The sequence below is a fragment of the Rhizophagus irregularis genome, chromosome 31 (assembly GCF_026210795.1).
Source record: "Rhizophagus irregularis chromosome 31, complete sequence".
Lineage (NCBI taxonomy): Eukaryota > Fungi > Glomeromycota > Glomeromycetes > Glomerales > Glomeraceae > Rhizophagus > Rhizophagus irregularis.
In genome coordinates this window covers 672,680-692,558 of record NC_089459.1, presented here as the reverse complement: position 1 = coordinate 692,558, position 19,879 = coordinate 672,680, and the positions used below count along the sequence as shown (strand labels likewise).

Sequence of the window (19,879 nt, the reverse complement as noted above, 5' to 3'; positions counted from 1 at the left end):
TATCAGAATTCACTTTTTTAATATTGATTTTATATTTAAAAAGTTAGTTGCAGTATTGCGATTCACCTTTTTATATGATTTTAATATAAAAACTGAATCGCAATATTTTAAAAAAATGGTTTGCACCATTTTTTTTTTGATATTTTAATAAAAATCCTGAAAATTTTCAGGTTTCAGTTCAGATCAGATCAAACAGATAATTTGATATAACCTGACCTGACCTGACCTAAAAAAAACTTCAGGTCAGGTTTATCAATTAACCTGACCTGACCTGACCCATTCAGAACTTTATTTTTATCCAACCATCTAATAACAATTGTATATATTTACGTATACTTAAATGGCATAAATAATTATAGGTAAAAATATTTTTATTCGTTTTTGCTAATTTTGTTATTGAACATTGTTGATTTATTTCTTTTAATTGTATTTCTAGATCTTTTGTGGCTAAGGACATTAGTCCTACCGGTTTTACTCAGTTCTAGACTGATCAGTCCTGGGATTTGTAAGAACAGACCGTGGTCTTGCATTTTTTTGTAGTGCAGTAGGACTAGTCCTGAGGACCGACCAGTCCTCATACTGGTCTTCATATAATAAATGATTTTTATATTAAATAAATCTATTAATCTGATTAAGGTCTTTATAAAATAATATGAAGACTGATCAATTCCAAACTAATTAATAATGACAATTACTTCTTCCTACTTGTAGAGTTGTCTGTCAATACACTACCATTCAAATCATCTTAATGAGACGCGTCAAATGGTGGCTAAATTATATTTCAGAATTGATAGATAGCCAGTAATTATTGAATTTATTATTAAATAGTTTTGCTGACGTAATATTTTTTCTATTAAATCTAAAACTATGATTTTAATATCATTTAATGCATCTCATTGAAATGATTCAAATAGTAGTAGTTAGTAATTACATCTTTTTATAATCACTGGATGACAAGATATTGTGTTTTAAAGTTTTTTGTCTCAAAACTTTAAATTTTCAAAATTATAGTTTCGAAGGACTTTGGAAAAAAACTAAAATGCAATATCATGATTATAAAAAAAATATTTTTGCATAAATATAACTAGAATTAAACTGAAAATGATTTTCTAATAAAGTTTAGAGAAAAAATTTTTTTATTTGTAAAAAAAAAGAAAAAAACTGATTGGTCTTAAAAAAGGCTGTGTCCTTAAAAAAACTGATGATCTTATTATATGTGATAGAGGTAGGCTCTGGATCTGGTCAATCCAGTTATTCTAGGATCAATCTGTCAAATAGACAGATTCGGATTGATCAGATGAATATTGATTAGATGAATCTGTTAAATACTAGACCGGATAGATGACCGGATATCTGATCAGTCCTATAAGGGATCGACAAAAAAAATTCTTTTTAGGAAATTTTATATTACACGACCAGAAATTAAATTTAGAAAAACTGGTTTTTTGTGGAACGGGTATCACAAAAATGGAAATGATCGATATACCTATGCGTCACATGATATCAATTAAATACCTAATCATAAATTCCGGCTGAAATTAAATGATTGGTGAAAATTTCCTTTTTAGGATTCTTGTGAAACCCAAAATTTCATTTTTTGCCGAGAAACAAAATTGCCTTTTTTGGATTTGTGTAACGTTACTCATGCCCTAAAAAGGATAATTCCATGCCGATTACTTAATTTCGGCTGGAATTATAATCAATCCGATCAATCTGCGGATAATCTGATGATCTGATTTTTTTAATCCGGATTGATCTGTCACATGATCATCCGGATGATGGATTGACCAGATTCATTCGGAGCTAGGGATGGCAACGGTCATGGTTATTAACCGGTCAGCGACCGGTTATGATCGTGACCGATATCGTCAAGTCAGGCTCCGACCGACCATTTAACCGACCAGTTTGACTGACCATTTAACTGACCGTTTAACCGATTATTTAGCCAAATAACACCTTTTTTACGAACTTAATCAATAAAAAAAGTTAAATAACATTTTTTTGATTAAATTACACTTTTTAACATTTTTTTCTTGATTAAAATTCGTTAAAAAGAAAACAGTGATCGGTTAAACGGTCAGTTAAATAGTCGGTTAAATGGTCGGTTAAACGGTCAGAAAAATGGTCAGCCAAAACGGTCAGTCAGTCAAAGGCCCTTAACCGGTTATGACCAACCGATAACTGACCATGATCGACCGTTGCCATTCTTATCCAGAGCACACATCTAATATGTGATATAGGACTGAAAGACCGCAGTCCTACACTAAGACAGACCAGTCCATTTTTTTATAGTGTAGGACCATAGAATCACAGTCTTTTAGGACCGATGACCATCTTTACTTGTGGCCTCTTTAGTAATTAAAGAAGGATTTTGTGTTTCAAAAAATAAAGGTGGGAATGGAAATGAAAATTGCGGTTGCAAGGATTGTAATTTTGTATTTCTAAATAATGTATCAAGCATCCTCATTTCCTTTGCATTATGTGTTAATTCTTCTTTTTTTTTATTTTTCCAAGTTGTAGTTTTTGAAGTTCCATTATAAGCTATTCTAATACTCATAGCATTTTCATGCCAACAAAGAATTTCAGTAATAAGCTTCTTTTCTACTTTTTGAAACTCTTTCAAATTTTCTTCTGCCCAATCATTAATAATCTCATCTTTTATAACTTCTATCTAATTTCTGTTAATTTTACTTTCTGTCCTTTTTTCAACAGCCTTTAACTCAGTTTCTGCTTGATCTTTTGATATGTAACATCCTTTTTTCCTAGGTAACTTGCTAATCTGTAATTGCCTTTTTATTTTACGTGACATTTTTAATAAACAATCAGTGGCTGTTTAAATAAAAATTTCTCATTTACATGTAAAAATTTAAAGATTTTCTTATGATTATTTCTTTTTCTTGTGATGATAGTTCAGGCTGGCACTAAATTATCATAATTTCAGCTTAAATTATGAAAAATTTTAGCCAATAAAATTGTATTCATGTGATGTGATTGTTTCAATTTTAGGCCGATAATATGAAAATTGTCTGACTTTAAATGCTTATAACTTTTTATATAGACATTTTTTTGAAAATTTGACCAGTAATTTAATAGTATTCATTATAAAGAATAAAGTTATCAGTTTATTTTTTCTAAAATCATATTTTTATAAAACTTTAAAAACTTTTGAAGTACTACAATTTTATTGTCTATTATAGACTTCTGGCATCATAATAACAATTAACATATCAGGATTAAACATAATACTTAAGCAAAAACAAGTTTTAAATTTTATGAAAATTAATAAGATTAATTGTTTAATAATTACAAAAACAAAACTTCAAACTGCTAGTGTGAAAATGATTTATAAAAATAATAAGAATTTAACAACATGGTGGTGGTCATGTAATGATGATCATCATTTTGCAACTGGAGTGGGAATCATTATGGATAATGAATACACAAAATACATTATTAAAAAAAATATAATAGATGGACGTGCATTAAAACTCATGTTACTTTAAAAAGGAAAAATTCATTTCACAATTGTCGTCATTTATAATTTTGCGAATAATATTTATAAAGATGAAATATTAGAGTTTTATAAAAAATTAGATGAAATTATTTTATATGAGAAAAAGTTATAAGCTAAATTAGTATGTATAGGAGATTTAATGCAAGCTACAACACTATGAAGTTATATGAATGAGTGAACAAAAAATTTCTTGGAAAGATTGTATCTTTCAAGCTTTAAAAAAGAATATTATGTTAGATATTAGTTTAATTTATCATGACAAACTGTTAAACACATGGAATAGATCAGATAAAAAATCACGTATTGATTATATATGGATAACAGAAGATTTAGTACCAGACACTATATACACATCAACAAATAAATTAAGTACACATATTCGAGACAGATCATTTAACAGTAACAGTGTATTTTCATATTAATGATTTATTTCATGCAAAACAAATTTCGTTAAAAAAAAAGACATAACAAAAATAATATGCAAGTTGATTATAAAAAGTAGATAATCAAGTATAGAAAAAATTCATGGATAATATAACAAAGCTGCTTAAAAAAGAAAAGGATATAATGGATAATGTAGACATCTTGGTCAAAAGAGTTTGGAATGTAGTTAGGGACACATTAAAAAAAGCTAGTGATCAACTACCGAAGAAGAAGGGTAACTCAGGACCCCAGACATATTATCTAAAACAGGTCATAAGTTACACTTTTAGTTCGTTCGTAAAAGGCATGCCCTTGAATTTTATTAATTTTTGCCATAAAGTTACTTTAAAGAATACCAGGTATTCAAGAAAGAACCACAACAAAGTGCAGAACTAACTAATACAAGAACAAATAATCTTCCAAAAATTACAAATAAAGAAAAAGCTAGATTATTTAATCCTGCTCTCTCTATATAAATAATTATGGCTACTCCCCTGAGTTATATCTCAAACAAGGTAAAGTTGACTATGCTATTAAATCCACTAGAATAACACCCATGATTAACATAGTTATCATACAATCATCATATACAGCTATACAAAATATGTTGTACAGAAAAAAGAAAAATACATTTGTAATACGAGATTTTCTTTTAAATGATTATTTTACTTAAATAATAATAAATAAGAAAAATTCGGTTTTTATATTTAAAAATCGGTTATATTGTATAATTTGTATTAGTACCGTTGATAGGACTCCCGTGATCAATTCTTGAACAATTTTAGCCAATCAAATTCAAATGAGATATAGACTATTTGCATGTGATCATATTAAAGAAATATTTACTACATTTTTTACATTTTTTACATTTTTTGCGATTTAATGATGTATTTTTACAAGATTAATTTTTTACATTTAAAAATGTCAAGAAGTGGACCAATAATAAGTTATAGACCTCCCCGTCCTTTTGCCAATCCACCTCCATTAAGAAGGAATATTTCATTCTTTTCCTATGATGTTCACGAATATTCCAGTGTTCTGGAGGAAATGGTGATATGTGAAACAAAAAATACGAATCATACTAATTGACTATACATGAAATCAAATTAAATTCAGACCGCAGCCTATTGTGTAGCCTGTTTTTGTTAAATTACATAAGATTTACATATAAAATTTAAATACAATAATACTATTTAAAAAAGGGAACTTTGAATTATTGGTTAGACTAAATATCCAATATTCAATAGCATCAATACAACTTAATCACGATAATCTAAGTACGACAATTACAAACAAGGACCAATTGCATATTAAAAATTTTGTAATTTATAACTACTATTTTTATTATTTTTATAATAAAAAAGAATTATATATCAAAGTGGAATTGGCGAAGTTGACAAATATTAATTTATTTGATTTTTTTATATTTTGCAAGTTGACCGCGCCACCGCGGTAACGAGATAAATAACATATTTGATTGGTTGAATATCACGTGACTGATAGATTTTCAAAATATATTAGTGTACTTAAACGTCGTGATGGAAAGAACCGAAATTTTACAGGTCCAAGTTTAAAATCAATAAGGTTAAGGCTAATGCGTAACAATTATTACTTATTGTATAAATTAGGCGAAAAATCAATTTTTAAATGAATCATAAACTTGTCGCAAAATTGATTTTTTTTTTACCATTATTATTAAGAAATTACGTAATTCATCAGTAAAAGATTAATTAAAAGAAATTTTAATGTAATAAAAAGAAATTAGAATCTTATTACTAGTATAAATCTTATCAAGTACTAACTAAAGTAATTAAACAAACGGCATACTCCGATTACTCTCCGATCACGTGATATGTTCAATATTTCCATAAAAAATTACTATCATCATACGATATCATATTTTAAGTAAACAAGAGGAATCTTGGCAAATTTTGTTCATTTTAAAAAAATAACATCTTGCATATTAAAAACATTACATGAAAAAAAGCCCCACACCCTATTTCATATATCGAATCGATTTTGATTATAAAACAATAAATAAATAAAACTTTATGTTACCTAATCAAGAAATAAAAAAAAAAGTTTACTAGATGTTTAAATAAAGTAAGAAAGATAAACATTTAAGAAATTATGTGATACTTTCAATGATATTAAAATAAATTTAATATATTTATATGCATTATTTCTATCTATTATCAATCGGAAAATGTTACCGAACGAAAATCAGAAAGTAATTAATTATTCCTCATTGATTTATTAGTAAAGATGAAATTTTTTTAGTAAAATTTAATAGAATTTTCAATGGTATTTAATGGGAGTTTCATTGAAATTACCTTTATTTGGACTTGAACTTAAAGAATAAAGAAAAGGAACAATTGACCATCTTTTTAACTTTATTCATTATTCGAAAAAGGGAAATTTTTTGTGCCATATGGTAATGTCAAAACCCATTATATCAATATAGTTTAGGTTAATTTTTCGTGTGATACGAGTGATGTAACACGTGTAATACGCGTAATACCGTATAATACCGTGTAATACTTACTAGTAAGTCTGTAATACGGAAAAGTTGGAATCTTCATTAACTCCATTAAACTCCATTAACTCCATTAGTGCGTATTGCCACAATAGCCACAATCAGCCACAACAGTCACGTTTTTATTTATTTAATTTATTTATAGTATTTTTTGTCATCATAATACATAAAATAAAGTCATTATCTTAATTTATACAATTTATACAGTCAATATTATTTTTTCATTGTTATATTTTTAGGGGTTTTTCAAGCAATTCTATTAATAATAATCAATACTTTCGGTGATTTTTTTAAATGATTTCAATGATTTGAAAATGTGGTTAATCGGTTCACAAATTTCACAAAATTTTCAACAAATTATAAGAATTATCATTAGTAATAAACTGGTAAAAACTGGAATTTTTACAAGTTTTTTTTTTTTATCATCATCAATAACAATGGGGAAAAAAGGTTTTATTTCATATATATTTACATAATAAGAAAACAATGAGACAACAATCAAATCTTTCTTTCGTAGATTATATCCATTTTATTCAATCAAATAATTAAATAAATTGTTGAAGTTTTTCTTCTTCTTCCCATATTTTTAACTTTCCCTTTCCTTTCTTTTTCACTTTCTTTTTTTTCACTCCTTTTTTCTTAATTTTCACTTGTTTCACTTGTTAACTATATTTTAAAGTTAACTTAAACTTATTTATATATTATTATTAAATTTTTTTTTTTCAAACTAAAAAACGCCTTACATAACTAAACATTCACATGTTGAATACTTTTTCATTTTTTTGTAAAGAAAAAGAAAAATTATATATATATATATAAAATATATGTATAATACGTAATATCAAATATTCTATATTCTATACATATATATATATATACAAGTTACATATTTTTTCGGTAAGACCAATTTTGTTATAACAAAAAAAAAAAATAACTCCCAACCAATCAACTTTAAATTACCTTTCGGCCGTTGTAAATTGCGCCTAATTTGGGTTGATTAGTTGATTTTGTTATATATATATAACACGTCAAGAAATCTTTCGGTAAACAAAGAGATTCTTATTTTTCAAAAAAATAATTTAAAAACCAAATTTTTCAAACTGCTTTTTTTTAAAAAAAAAACTTTACAGTCCTTGCATTCTTTTTTTCTTATATATATTTTTTCTTTTTTTAAAAAAAAAAACGAAACCCATTCAAGTTACACACGCTTATAACCACATATTATTACTCTTGAAAAAAAAAAAAATGGGTAATATCATTAGTGAAAATTCTCTAAAATCATTATCAAAATCACCGAAATCGAAATTAAATTTAGGCAATAAAAGACGAATAAAAAGAATACAAAGACGTTCTTCAATATCAACAGCAATGACTTCAACGACAACACGTTCGTCAGAATCAACATATCGTTATATTGACGGTAGAAGATTTAATGAAAACGCAAAGTATGCATTACCAAATGATGATGCTGAAGTTGATAGATTACAATTACAACATTATTTACAAAGATATGTTTGGCAAGGAAATTTTTGCGCTCCTGTACATAGAAGTTTGACAAAACCTGGTGCTAGAGTTTTGGATGTTGGATGTGGTCCTGGAACTTGGATATTAGAGATGGCATTTGATTATCCAGATGCTCATTTTACTGGTATTGATATATCTCCAATGTACCCTAAAGAAATTAAACCTTCTAATGTGAATTTTGAAGAAGCCGATTTAACTGATGGACTTCCTTTCGCTGATGATACCTTTGATTTTGTTGTAATGAGAAATATGGTGAATGCTTTGAGTGTTGATGATTGGGTATTTTCTTTAAAAGAATTAGAAAGAGTTTGTAAACCAGGAGGATTTGTTGAATGTTTAGAATTTCAAATTCCAGCAGTTCATCTCGGAAAAGTCTCAAAACGAGTGACAGAAGCATGTAAGTATTTTTTATAAAAAATTTTTTATACAGTACATATGTTTTAATTATAAATTCCTAATAAAATTTTTTAAAAAATTTAATAGATGTTCAAATAATGCGTACAAAAAATATTGATATAACTATAGCACCCCGACTGGAAGAAATGTTTGCAACATGTACAACTTTAACAAACATTGAACATCAAGTTAGAATTGCACCTGTTGGTAAATGGGGAGATAAAGCTGGTAGAATTATGGCCGAAGATTTACTTTTAATAACAAAAGCAATGGGTCCAGTTCTTACACCATTATGGGGTATTGGAGCAAGGCAATATGAAGAATTTACAAATGAATCAGCAAAAGAATTTGAAAATGGAAAAACTTATTGTAATCTTCATGTTATTTATGCACAAAAATATGAACCATATAGATATATTTAATTAAGATTTTTTTTTAGAAAAAAAGAATGTTCCTTTCTTTCTAAAAAAATATATATATATGTGTATGCATGTATATATATATATTTTTTTTTTTCAAAGGATCATTTAAAAATTATTTATATATGTAAATTATTAATATTTTATAATGAAATAGTGACATTATAGACAATTATTATCTCACTATCTCGCTTTGTAATATTTTCAAAACAATATAATTTATTTTATTTTATTTTTTTATTTTATTTTTAGTTTAGATTTTATTTTTTACATTATTTAACAGTTAATTTTTTCAAATTAAAAAAAAAAGAAAAAAAAAGAAAAATAAAATAAAATTTTTTCGATATTAGAAAAAAAAATTTCACCGGTTTCTGAGCGAGTTCTTTATTCCAGGGAACTTTATAATATAATTGTGGGAACTCTAAATGATAATTGTTCAGATAAGTGGTACTTACTACTCCGAGACATCCCAATGTCATCTAATATGGAAAAAAAAATCAGTATTGGTAGCATTAACTTTTATTGGTTACCACAATATTTCCTACAATAACTTATTTGGGATATCATTCCGATACCCCATTAAATAAAAGAATTTTTAACCATTAAATAACGAATAAAAAATGATAAATGTAATTAAAGTAATTTAAAGTTCAAAAACTTCCTTAGTAAAACTCATTTAACTCATTTGATGGACAAATTTGCCCACAATTCATGATTTACCGTTTAAGGATGATAGGAATGAATAAAAAAGAAATTTTTTTGGCGAAATTTTTGCCGAAAGGCCGAAAATCTTTGAATGGTAAAGATTACCAAGGTTTTGCCGAAAACGCCAAAAATCAAAAAATTTTACCCCCCAAAAAATATAGTTTGAAACGCCGAAAATTCGAATGCCGCAAAATTACTAAAGTAGTATTGCCAAAAACTAATATTAAAAAAATCATATTAAAAATTCCGCCAAATTTTAACGCAAGATTTAGAAGGGAATCTTAAATATTGTATCCTTATAATAGATTAAATGATTTTCTCGTTAAAGATTAGAGAAATTAGAAAAATTGGTAAAAATTGGAAAAATTGGAAAAATTGGAAAAATTAGAAAGATTATAAAGTTGGAAAAATTATAAAAATTATAAAGATTATAAAGATTAAAAATTATAAATATTATAAGATTATAAAAATTATATCAGATATAAATTATATCAAATATTGTTTAAAAAAATTATTAAACAATATTGAACCTGCTTGAATGGTTTGTAAAACGTTCAAGATCAATTAGTAAATTTTAACTAAAAATTTTGTTATACTACTATTACTTAATTAAAGGTTCTCAGAAGTATAAAGAGATTTATTAAATTAATTGATTTATAATAAGATGTAAGTATACCGATAAATCGTTCTGTATAAAAGTACATGATAACGGATAACCCTCCCCTGCATGATAACCATGATAACCCACCCCCTAGAATATAATTGCCCCTTGTATTGGGTAGTATAGCTCATATAGAAGTACCCCTGAAATTTTGCGTACTGTATCTTGGTATAAGTACTTACTATACAGAACAAACTTTTACGGTAATAATAAAGAGTATGCTAATAATGATAAAATATATCTAAATATATACTGAATATGCTAATTAATTATATGTAAATACAAAATATAATAATAAATACAAAATAATAAATATAAAATAATAAATTCAAAATAATAAATACAAAATACAAAATAATAAATATAAAATAATAAATTCAAAATAATAAATACGAAATGATAAATTCAAAATAATAAATACAAAATAATAAATTCAAAATAATAAATACAATGAATTGTAATCTAATATATATACTGTATCTATATGTCTATATTAATTATATACCAATATTTATAAAATCTATCATACATGATCAATGGTACAGGGTAAAGCAATGATCAGATGCCAAAATTTACGAAAAAAAAGTAATTTGACTGAAATTGTTTGTTTATTTCACCTCCTTATTTGATAAATGCTAATTAAAGTCCACATGAGTTACAAAGTTACAAAGATAGATCGAAAAGGACAGAACACCGACGATACCGATTATCGATGATACCACGAAAGTATATGCCGATTACGAATAAGCTCCTATACCGATTGCTGATAATACCACGAAGTATTCTCCTATACCGATTACCGATGATACCACGAACCTCCTTAATGAGCGTCTATCAAACAATAATTCGGCAAAATAATAAGACTTGGTTGATGTTGGCGACATTTCTCACTATTTTGTGTAATCTTTAAAAAATGAAGGAAAGAGAGAAGGATTTTTTGGTAAGCAAAAAAAAATTCATAAAAAAAAAATATATCTTTTATTATTGTTCCCATAAAAATAAGAAAAAAAATAAATTATAAATCATATTATATATATATATATAAATATTTTTGTTTATATAAAAATGTCTCTTTTTTTTTTGTTCTCCTATAATAAGTCTTAGATTAAATAAATTATTTTGTTTTTGTTTTTGTTTTTGTTTTTTTTTTTGTTAAAAATATTATCATAAAAAGAAAATTAGTAACTTAATTAATAAATAATGTTCATACCCATATAAAATAATTAATTTTTTTTTCTTTAATAATATATATACTACATGTATTGTATCTAAAATAAGTAAATATTGTAATAAATAAATAAACAAATTCCTTTTTTTTTTTGTGTTTTTTAAATAATAAATTAATTTTAATCGTTTTTCCTTTTACAAATAAATATATTACTATTATAATATTTATATTTTTTTTTACTTTCTTTTTTTTTATTTATGATTATTTTTTTTTTTTTCTTTTTTTTTTAGAAAAAAAAACTTTGAGAACCTTTTTTTTTCCCCCAAGTCTAATCTATATTTCTTTAGTTCTATTATTACTTCCGCTTGCTTCATCCAATTTCTGAATATCGATAGGTAAATCTATTTGTTTATAACCATTAACCCTCTTAACCCATTCTTCTAATTCTCTACAAGAATGATTAATTTTTATATACTTCACCTTAAATTTCTCTCCGGGAGTATTGTTGTTCGAAATTAGAGGTCGAACCATATCCGGTTCCATATTCGTACATTGGATAATCTCCAATAATTGGAGATTAGCACAGTCCGAAATTGGAGCCCAAGATGGACAACCTCTAAAATCGACTTGATCGAATTTTAGGTGCCTGAGACTTCGACTATGAATAGACAGGAGGGGAAAGAAGATTCTTGTATAGGCTTTACAAGATTCCAAATGAAATGAGACCAATGACTTTTGAGAAGAGATTAATTCATGAATGACCTCTCCCGTCTTATCGATATGTTTCTCCTCATAATGGCGGCTCCATATCATATGTATTCTTAAATGCCGAACTTGATGGCACATACGACCTAAGATCGAAAACAAGGCGGGCTTTCGAAAAAGACAGCAGATATCGAGCACGTTTACATCTTCTAATAACTTGCCGTACTCATAAAGCGGTTCATATTTATCGATATCATTGTAAGGAGAATCAGGTGAAAACCAAAGACCATTTAATCTTGCACCATTTTTTTGTGAAAGAGTTAACAAACTATTGACCAATAATTTTGCTTGCTCACTAAAATCCCTCTGATCTTCATCATCATAATATTCTTCATTATATTCGTCTTCTCCGGCGGACAAATCACCTTCAGAATAATCCGACAGCCGAATACATATGTATTCGGCTGATTTAAAAAAATTTTCATAATGCAATCTTCGAAGGTATAATGGATAATTAAATCCACTAAGATCATAATTATAAAATGATGATGATGATGATGATGATGATGACGATGAATTGGATGAATTTGTTATAAATTCTAAAGACATGACATTTCCTCTATTTAAACTATTTAAATTATTATTGTTATCTTCTTCCTCTTCATATTGAGATTTTGAACCATTTTGAAAGAGTAAATTAATATTTATTCCATTTTCAATAAGAATTTGTTTTTCATGAAAAGAAAGAAACCTACAATAGGTTACAATCGCTCTTGCACCTCTAATATGATCGAAACTAAAAGGTTGTTGCCATAAAATTGGAACAGTAATTCTACACCATTCACGATTAACGAGCAAGCAAGGATATAAAATAGAATAAGACTTGTATTCTCCAGTTTTCGGATCTGAATCGGCGAGGGATAAAATAATCTGACGAATAATGTCAGAATTTAATTTTACATGAACCATTGTAGATTATAGATTGTATAAAAAAAAAGAATAAATAAATAAATAAAAAGGAGTTTTTTTTTTGCGAGTTTTTGTGTGTATAATGAATTGATTATTTTTTTTTTTTTAAAAAAAAAATATATATATTTATTAAAAAAATTTTTTTTTTCCCTTTCCTTTTTTATTATTAATTGTATAATAATAATAAAAAAAAAAAAATAATAAATCTTTTTTTTTTTACTTTTTTTTTCTTTTTTTTCTGAATGAAATCTTTTTTAGGTGGAAGGATGATTTATATATATAATTTTTTTCCTAAATTTCATGAGTTTAAATTTTTTTTGGGAAATGAAAAAAATGATGATTTTTATATAAGAAAAAGAATCTAAATCGAGTTAATAAACAAACAACAAACAACAAAAAAAAAAACATTTTAAGCGTTTTCTTCTTTATTTCAATTTTTTAAATTAAAAAAAAAATAAATAAATTAAAATTAAAATTAAAATAAAATAAAATAAAAAAAAAAAAAAAAAAATTGCTTGTTGTTTATGTCTTGTTTAAAAAAAAATGTGGTGTAACTGTTCTTAGTTTTTTCTTTTTTATGTTTAAATCTAAAATTCTATATAAGGTTATATAAAATATAAAATAGATCATGCCAACTCTAAAATGCATGGACCGTGTGTATCAAAAAAAAAATAATTTTTTTTTTGAAGACAAAGACCACCCCTAAAAATTTTATTTATAATAAAAAAAAAAAAGAAAAAAAATTTTTTTTTTTTTTTTTGCCAAGTAAGAATCGGTTAACTACAAAACCATTAAATTATATAAATTATATAAATATTTATATGCATTAGACAAAAAAAAAATTTAATTAAAATAATTAAATTTAAATTTTAAAAAATTACATAAAATCACATGTAATAAAAATGATTCGTTTAAATACGATCGGACTTAATAAATTCATTGGTATGTAGATATCCGTGTTACATGATTCGTCATATAACAACAACAAAGGAATATTGAAGAACAAAGAATTCTTTTCAAAAGACCAAAAAAAAAAAAACCTTGTTCTTTTTTTAAATAAACAACGATTTTAATATTAAAAATTTAATATAAGGATATTAAATGTTAGAAATTTTGAAGTTACAAACTTGGAAAAAAAAACATTATATATAAAAATATTAAATATAATGAATAAACAACGAAATAAAAATATTCCCGTACCAATAAATTAATTTGTTTGATGTTTACGTCATTCTGAAGCATCGGATTAATTTATTTATCTTTGTCCCTTGATTTAGGATAAAATAAAGAAATCCGTGCGTTTAAAGTAAACAAGTTCCTAAAATGTTTGAATATTGCATTCTACAACGTTTTTGGAAAGAAAAAAATTTATTGTATCACCAAACTTAAAGCTTTGTTAAAAAACATGTCACAATGTAATCAGTTGTATTAAGTCCAAAACATCTTTTTTTTTTGCATTAAGAAAATAAATAAACAAAATCTGATACACAAAAAAACATTCCTTTTTTTTTTCCCGCCAAAAAAAGGTTGTTTCGTAAAATATCAAACTTTATTCCTTTAATGGAATAGAAAAATTCCGATTAGGTTTAAGATTAATTTTGACTGAAAGAAGAAAGAGATCAAAATAAAAAATCATGTTAAAAAACTTGTTTTAAACGTGAAATTAATTTTAAAACTTCCGATTATAAATTTTAAAACTACAATTTTATACCATATAAAGGCAATTTTTTTCTTTACCGGAAAATAAATTTTCCTTTCTTGTACTCATCGATAAAAAAAAATTTCATTGATTCAAAGAACATTTTATTTTTTTTTTGTACCATTATGAAACAGGTTTATCAAGTTTGACATAATTACTAATCAAGCAAAGGTTATATTAAATCATGTTTAATATATATTTTACATGTTAGATATTGTTTACTTTGGTATTAAAAAGTTTCATAAAGTTCATGACGTTTTGATACGTAATATTATTACATTTTTACTCTATATTTAAAAATATAATTTTATCATACATTTATTTGTCATATTAGTAATAGTCTCGTACAAGTAAATGGTTCAAAGAGTCTTTGATATATAATATACTATAAATATAAATATACTATATATATAAAATAATACCTAAATTTCTTTGTGGCGCAGCATCAGATATTTTTTGATCATGTGATTAGAGTTAGACTTGTTAGAGTAAATAACACTTTGTATCCTATTGTAGCTTAGTGTAGCTTAATTACATTCTTTACATCTTTGATAATTTTACATTCTTGCATTGTTTCAACTTTCGGTGGTCTGCGAGATTACGTTTTTTGTCAACAATGACTTCGACTTACTGGCTTACGTTTCAAGAGGGTTTCGGGTTTCGGTTTACAGCATACTAAGCATACTAAGCATATTAAGTACGGTAATCTAAGTGGTTAAGTGCACGTAATTCAATGTACATAATGGTAAGGTCATTGTTTACGACCTTTGGATGTTGGGCGTTCCAGATGCAGGTCGGTGACTACCATTTGTTGTTCTTGGTACTGGTTCGTTAACAATGGTTCGTTAACAATTATTTCAACGTACCAAATGTTACAATGTTACAATGTTACAAAGTTCAGTGTTTTCGCAATCTTTAAATGTTCATCCGTATTTTTTCTAAAAAAGTTCACAATGATTAAAACAATTCGTTTCTGAAACAAATCAAATATTCCAAGATTCAGGGGTTCTAACATTACAACAACGTACGTACATGATATCACAATTTGATACAATTTTCTTATAATACAATTTGATACTTTTTATTACATTTAAACATTTGAACGTTCGAAATTTGAATATTTGAACATTTGAACATTCGAAATTTGAATATTTGAACATTTGAAAGTTCGAAATTTGAATATTTTGAACATTTGAACATTTGAACGTTCGAAATTTGAATATTCGAAATTTGAATATTTGAACAATCGAATATTTGAACATTTGAATATTTTGAACATTTGAACATTTGAAATAAAAAATAAAAAGAAACACAAATAATTCAAAATGGTACATGAAAAAAAAAAAATCATAAATTATAAATTACATAAAAACATATTATACTATAAAACGCATATAATATACAAAATTAGGATTGTACGTAAAAAACTTAAAAAAAATTATTTTTTAATAAGTTTTGTTAGAAAGAATCCTAAAAATACACAAGCTATTAAAAGAATTATACACATCCAACATAGAAAAACTCCAAAAGTGATTCTACATTTTGGTAAGCATGGTAAAAGTTGACATTTTTTCCCTAAAATAAATAAAAACAATAATTAATATTTTATTATTATTATTATTATATTATTATTATTATTTGTAAATTTTTTTGGTATTTACCTTTCTTTTCTTTTGGAATTGGTCGTCTCTCTCGTGACTGTAAAAAGAAATATCAAGAAATATCAAGTAAGGTTAACAATATATTCATATTCATTTATTTTAATTTAATTTTTAAAAAGAAATAACTTACCCCTATAAATTATTAAAAAATACAAATACATAAAAAAAAAAATAGATATAAAGTAAATTAGCGAGACCGACAAGTGAATCATAACCATAATAACCATTAACAATCATAATAACTATAATAACTATAATAACTTATTACTTACCACTACCAAATCCGCTATCTACTCCGCCACCAAAATCAAGTACGACAGAATCGAGTCGATTGTGTGTTGAAGTCTCGGATATAACTTCAATTTCATTCCTTTTGTTATTAAAATTAACATTCTTTTTTTCAATGTTTGTCTTAAAAGTCTTAATTTCTGTATCCTCATAAATTGTAGATAAATTCATTCTACCTAATCTAGATAATACATCTTCAGCACTTGGTCTTACAATAGGATCATTATCCCAACATTGTTCATATAAATCAATATATTCAATAGGAGTACCCGCGATAGGTTTTTCTCTTTCACCTGATAATAATTTTTTACTTAAATCAAGATTATGACGAGCCGAAGCGAAAGGTGGTTTTCCACTTGATAATTCATACAATATGAAACCTAAACTAAATATATCAGATTTTTTGTCACGTGGTAAGGACGAATCAGGTTCAACATAAGGTAAAATTTTCTTATTTTCGGGTATTGTAATATCAGGTGTAGGTTTTGAAAGTCCTATATCTCCTATTAATAACCTATTATTATGGATAAATACATTAAATGGATGCTATAAAGGGGAAGAAGAAAGAAGGAGTTGAGGTGAGTAAAAAAAAAAATCATTTTATAATTATTTATAGGTAATTATTTATAAGTAATTATTTATAACTATTTATTTATATATTAATATTTACCAAATTTAAGTGTACGATATCATAACTGTGTATACATTGTAAACCACTTGTTAAGTCAACAGCAAATCTCATTTTATCATTCCAAGAAAGTTTTTGATAATTTTCACTCATATAATTTCGTAAATTTCCTCCGTTAGGATATTCTATTATCAAAAAATAATCTTCGACATCTTCGCTATTCGGATTTTTAGTATAACCGAATATTGGTAAAATACTTTGGTGACATGATTTATAAAATAATTTTATCTAAAAAAAAAAATTTATAAAATTTATAAAATTATTAATTTTATTAATTTTATTATTTTTATTAATTTTAGAAAGAAAAGAACTTGAATATTGAGAGATAACTTACATTTTCCAAATATTGAGAATGAAATTTCTTTAATAAAACATTAGAATTTGTATCTTTCCAAATTGCTTTAAATAATTCTATACCCAATTCATTTAAATTAAGTCTTAATTCATTGATCTTTTCAAAACGAGAATAATCAATGAATTTTAAATTATCATTAGAATTGTTAGAATTGGGACTTTTAGGATTTGTTTGGTTAGATGAAGATGTAAGTATTTCCTTATTTGATTCCATAATTTTATCATATAAACTTATGAACTTGTATATGTATGCGTTTCTTTGTTAACTTATGCTTGTTGTTACTTTGTTCGTTTTTGTTTCTTTTCCAAGAAAATTCGAGAGAGAGAGAAAGAAACAAAGACTCCCTTTTTTTTAAAAAAAAATATATTATATTAATTTTTTTTTAAAATAATATAATAAAAAAAAATATATTTTTTTTTCAGGGAAATCTTTTTGATGACCAAAAATGAATAAATAATTATAAATTATATTTTTATTTAATGTATTTATACATAATTTCGATTGATAAAAAAAAAAAAATCATTTGTTATGCAAATAAATTTAAAAAAAAATTAGGCTGTATTTTTTCTAGATTTAAAAATCGAGTTTCGTTTATCAAAGACAAATAAGGTAAAGAAAAACCATTAATAAATAATTGTGTTGGTGTCAAAAATACCATGTACCGTAAATCAATATTGGGGATATGTTACAAGATGGTGACACTATGTGTTGTTTTCTGGTAAAAGTTAGGCTTGATTTACGTTACTTGTTTCATCAAAAACAAACAATAAACTTCGCCAAAAAAAAAAAAAAAAAAAAAAAAAAAAAAGACTAAAAATAATTTTTCTGTCGGAGAAAAAAAAAATAAAAATTAAAAATTCAAATGTAATTTGCGGCTACTACCATGGATACGACGACGATAGGGTGAGGAAAATTATTATTATTTTTTTTTTTAAAAAAAAAAATCATAAGATTATTATCTCTTGCTCATCTGTATTATTTGTATTATTATTTCATCATCAGAATATCTTCCCTTTACGTAATTAATTTTGTTTAATTTTTTGTTACATTTACGTTTTTTTTTTTAGCCTATTAAAAGAATACAACATAATGTATAATATACATATAATATATAAATGATCAAATTAAAGTTTTTTTTTTCAAAAAAAAAAAGTAAAAATAAAATAAAATGATGATTTCCTCATTACAATATTAAAATTTTTGCCAAATTAGTAAAACAAAGTCTATCAGTCTTAAATTTCTTATACAAATAATAATGTAATAAAAAAGATGCAAGTTACTTAATTAATACTAATTTGTAAAATTATGCAAAAAGATTGATCAAAACTTTTTGTTAACAATGGTAAAAATGAAAAGGAAATTTACGGGGAACTCAATTTTATTAATACTTACTGATTTTAGTCAAACTTTCCTGATTTAGAGAGCCCAAGTTTTTTTACTCCTTCAATTAAAAGAGAAGTAATCGTTACTATAAATATCATGAGAAAGTAATTTGTATGGTTCAAACCCGAAAAATTCATCTTTTTTTGTCACCAAACAATCATTTGAACCAATTATAATTTTAATATATTTTTTTTTTATGTTATGAAACATTTGGTATCCTTCCGTCCGTTCCATATGATCTTTTAAATGTTCTAGGTAATTATTGTTTATTATTTATTAAGCATTTAAGCATTTAAACATACGTACAGTACATATCTTTTTTAACGAATACAATCGATATGCATTATCAAAACACGTACGTTGATGCAATTGAAATGTAAGTATAGTAGAGTTACGGTATTAAATTTATTAAAGTTTATTAAAGTTTATTAAAAGTTTTTTAAAGTTAAAAAAAGTTTATTAAAAGTTATTTTTAAAGTTTAAAAAAGTTAAAAAAAAAATTATTAAAGGTTTATTAAAGTTATTAAAGGTTTATTAAAATTATTAAAGGTTTATTAAAGTGATTAAAGGTCTATTAAAGTTATTAAAGGTTTATTAAGTTATTAGTTTAAAGATTTATTAAAGTTATAAAAGGTTTAAAAGGTTTATCAAGTTATATCAAAGTTATTAGTTACTAAAAGATTATTAAAAGTTACTTTAAAGTTACTAAAAGATTATTTAAAGTTATTAAAAGTATATTAAAGTTTATTAAAGTTTAATAAAGCTTATTAAATCATTAGTCATTA

General features: G+C 25.0%; 4 protein-coding genes across 4 annotated transcripts; 1 reads left to right on the top strand and 3 right to left on the bottom strand.

The window, feature by feature from the left end:
• Nucleotides 1-2,317: 2,317 nt before the first annotated feature.
• OCT59_022252 (uncharacterized protein) lies at nt 2,318-2,809 on the bottom strand (the record flags this gene model as incomplete). Its single annotated transcript, XM_066144694.1, has 2 exons — nt 2,318-2,631; nt 2,692-2,809. 2 exons carry the CDS (start codon nt 2,807-2,809, stop codon nt 2,318-2,320), a joined length of 432 nt encoding a protein of 143 aa, XP_066006130.1.
• A 4,085-nt stretch (nt 2,810-6,894) lies between these two features.
• OCT59_022251 (uncharacterized protein) lies at nt 6,895-9,113 on the top strand. Its single transcript, XM_025322301.2, has 2 exons — nt 6,895-8,394; nt 8,481-9,113. Exons 1-2 carry the CDS (start codon nt 7,719-7,721, stop codon nt 8,813-8,815), a joined length of 1,011 nt encoding a protein of 336 aa, XP_025166597.1. The 5' UTR covers nt 6,895-7,718; the 3' UTR covers nt 8,816-9,113.
• A 2,520-nt stretch (nt 9,114-11,633) lies between these two features.
• OCT59_022250 (uncharacterized protein) lies at nt 11,634-13,258 on the bottom strand. The gene has a single exon (XM_025322302.2). The coding sequence runs from the start codon at nt 13,018-13,020 to the stop codon at nt 11,680-11,682; it is 1,341 nt and encodes a 446-aa protein (XP_025166598.2). The 5' UTR covers nt 13,021-13,258; the 3' UTR covers nt 11,634-11,679.
• A 2,536-nt stretch (nt 13,259-15,794) lies between these two features.
• Nucleotides 15,795-17,924, bottom strand: OCT59_022249 (uncharacterized protein; the record flags this gene model as incomplete). The annotated part of the gene is made up of 5 exons (XM_025328444.2): nt 15,795-16,294; nt 16,381-16,417; nt 16,653-17,214; nt 17,339-17,584; nt 17,691-17,924. 5 exons carry the CDS (start codon nt 17,922-17,924, stop codon nt 16,255-16,257), a joined length of 1,119 nt encoding a protein of 372 aa, XP_025166600.1. The 3' UTR covers nt 15,795-16,254.
• Nucleotides 17,925-19,879: the final 1,955 nt, after the last annotated feature.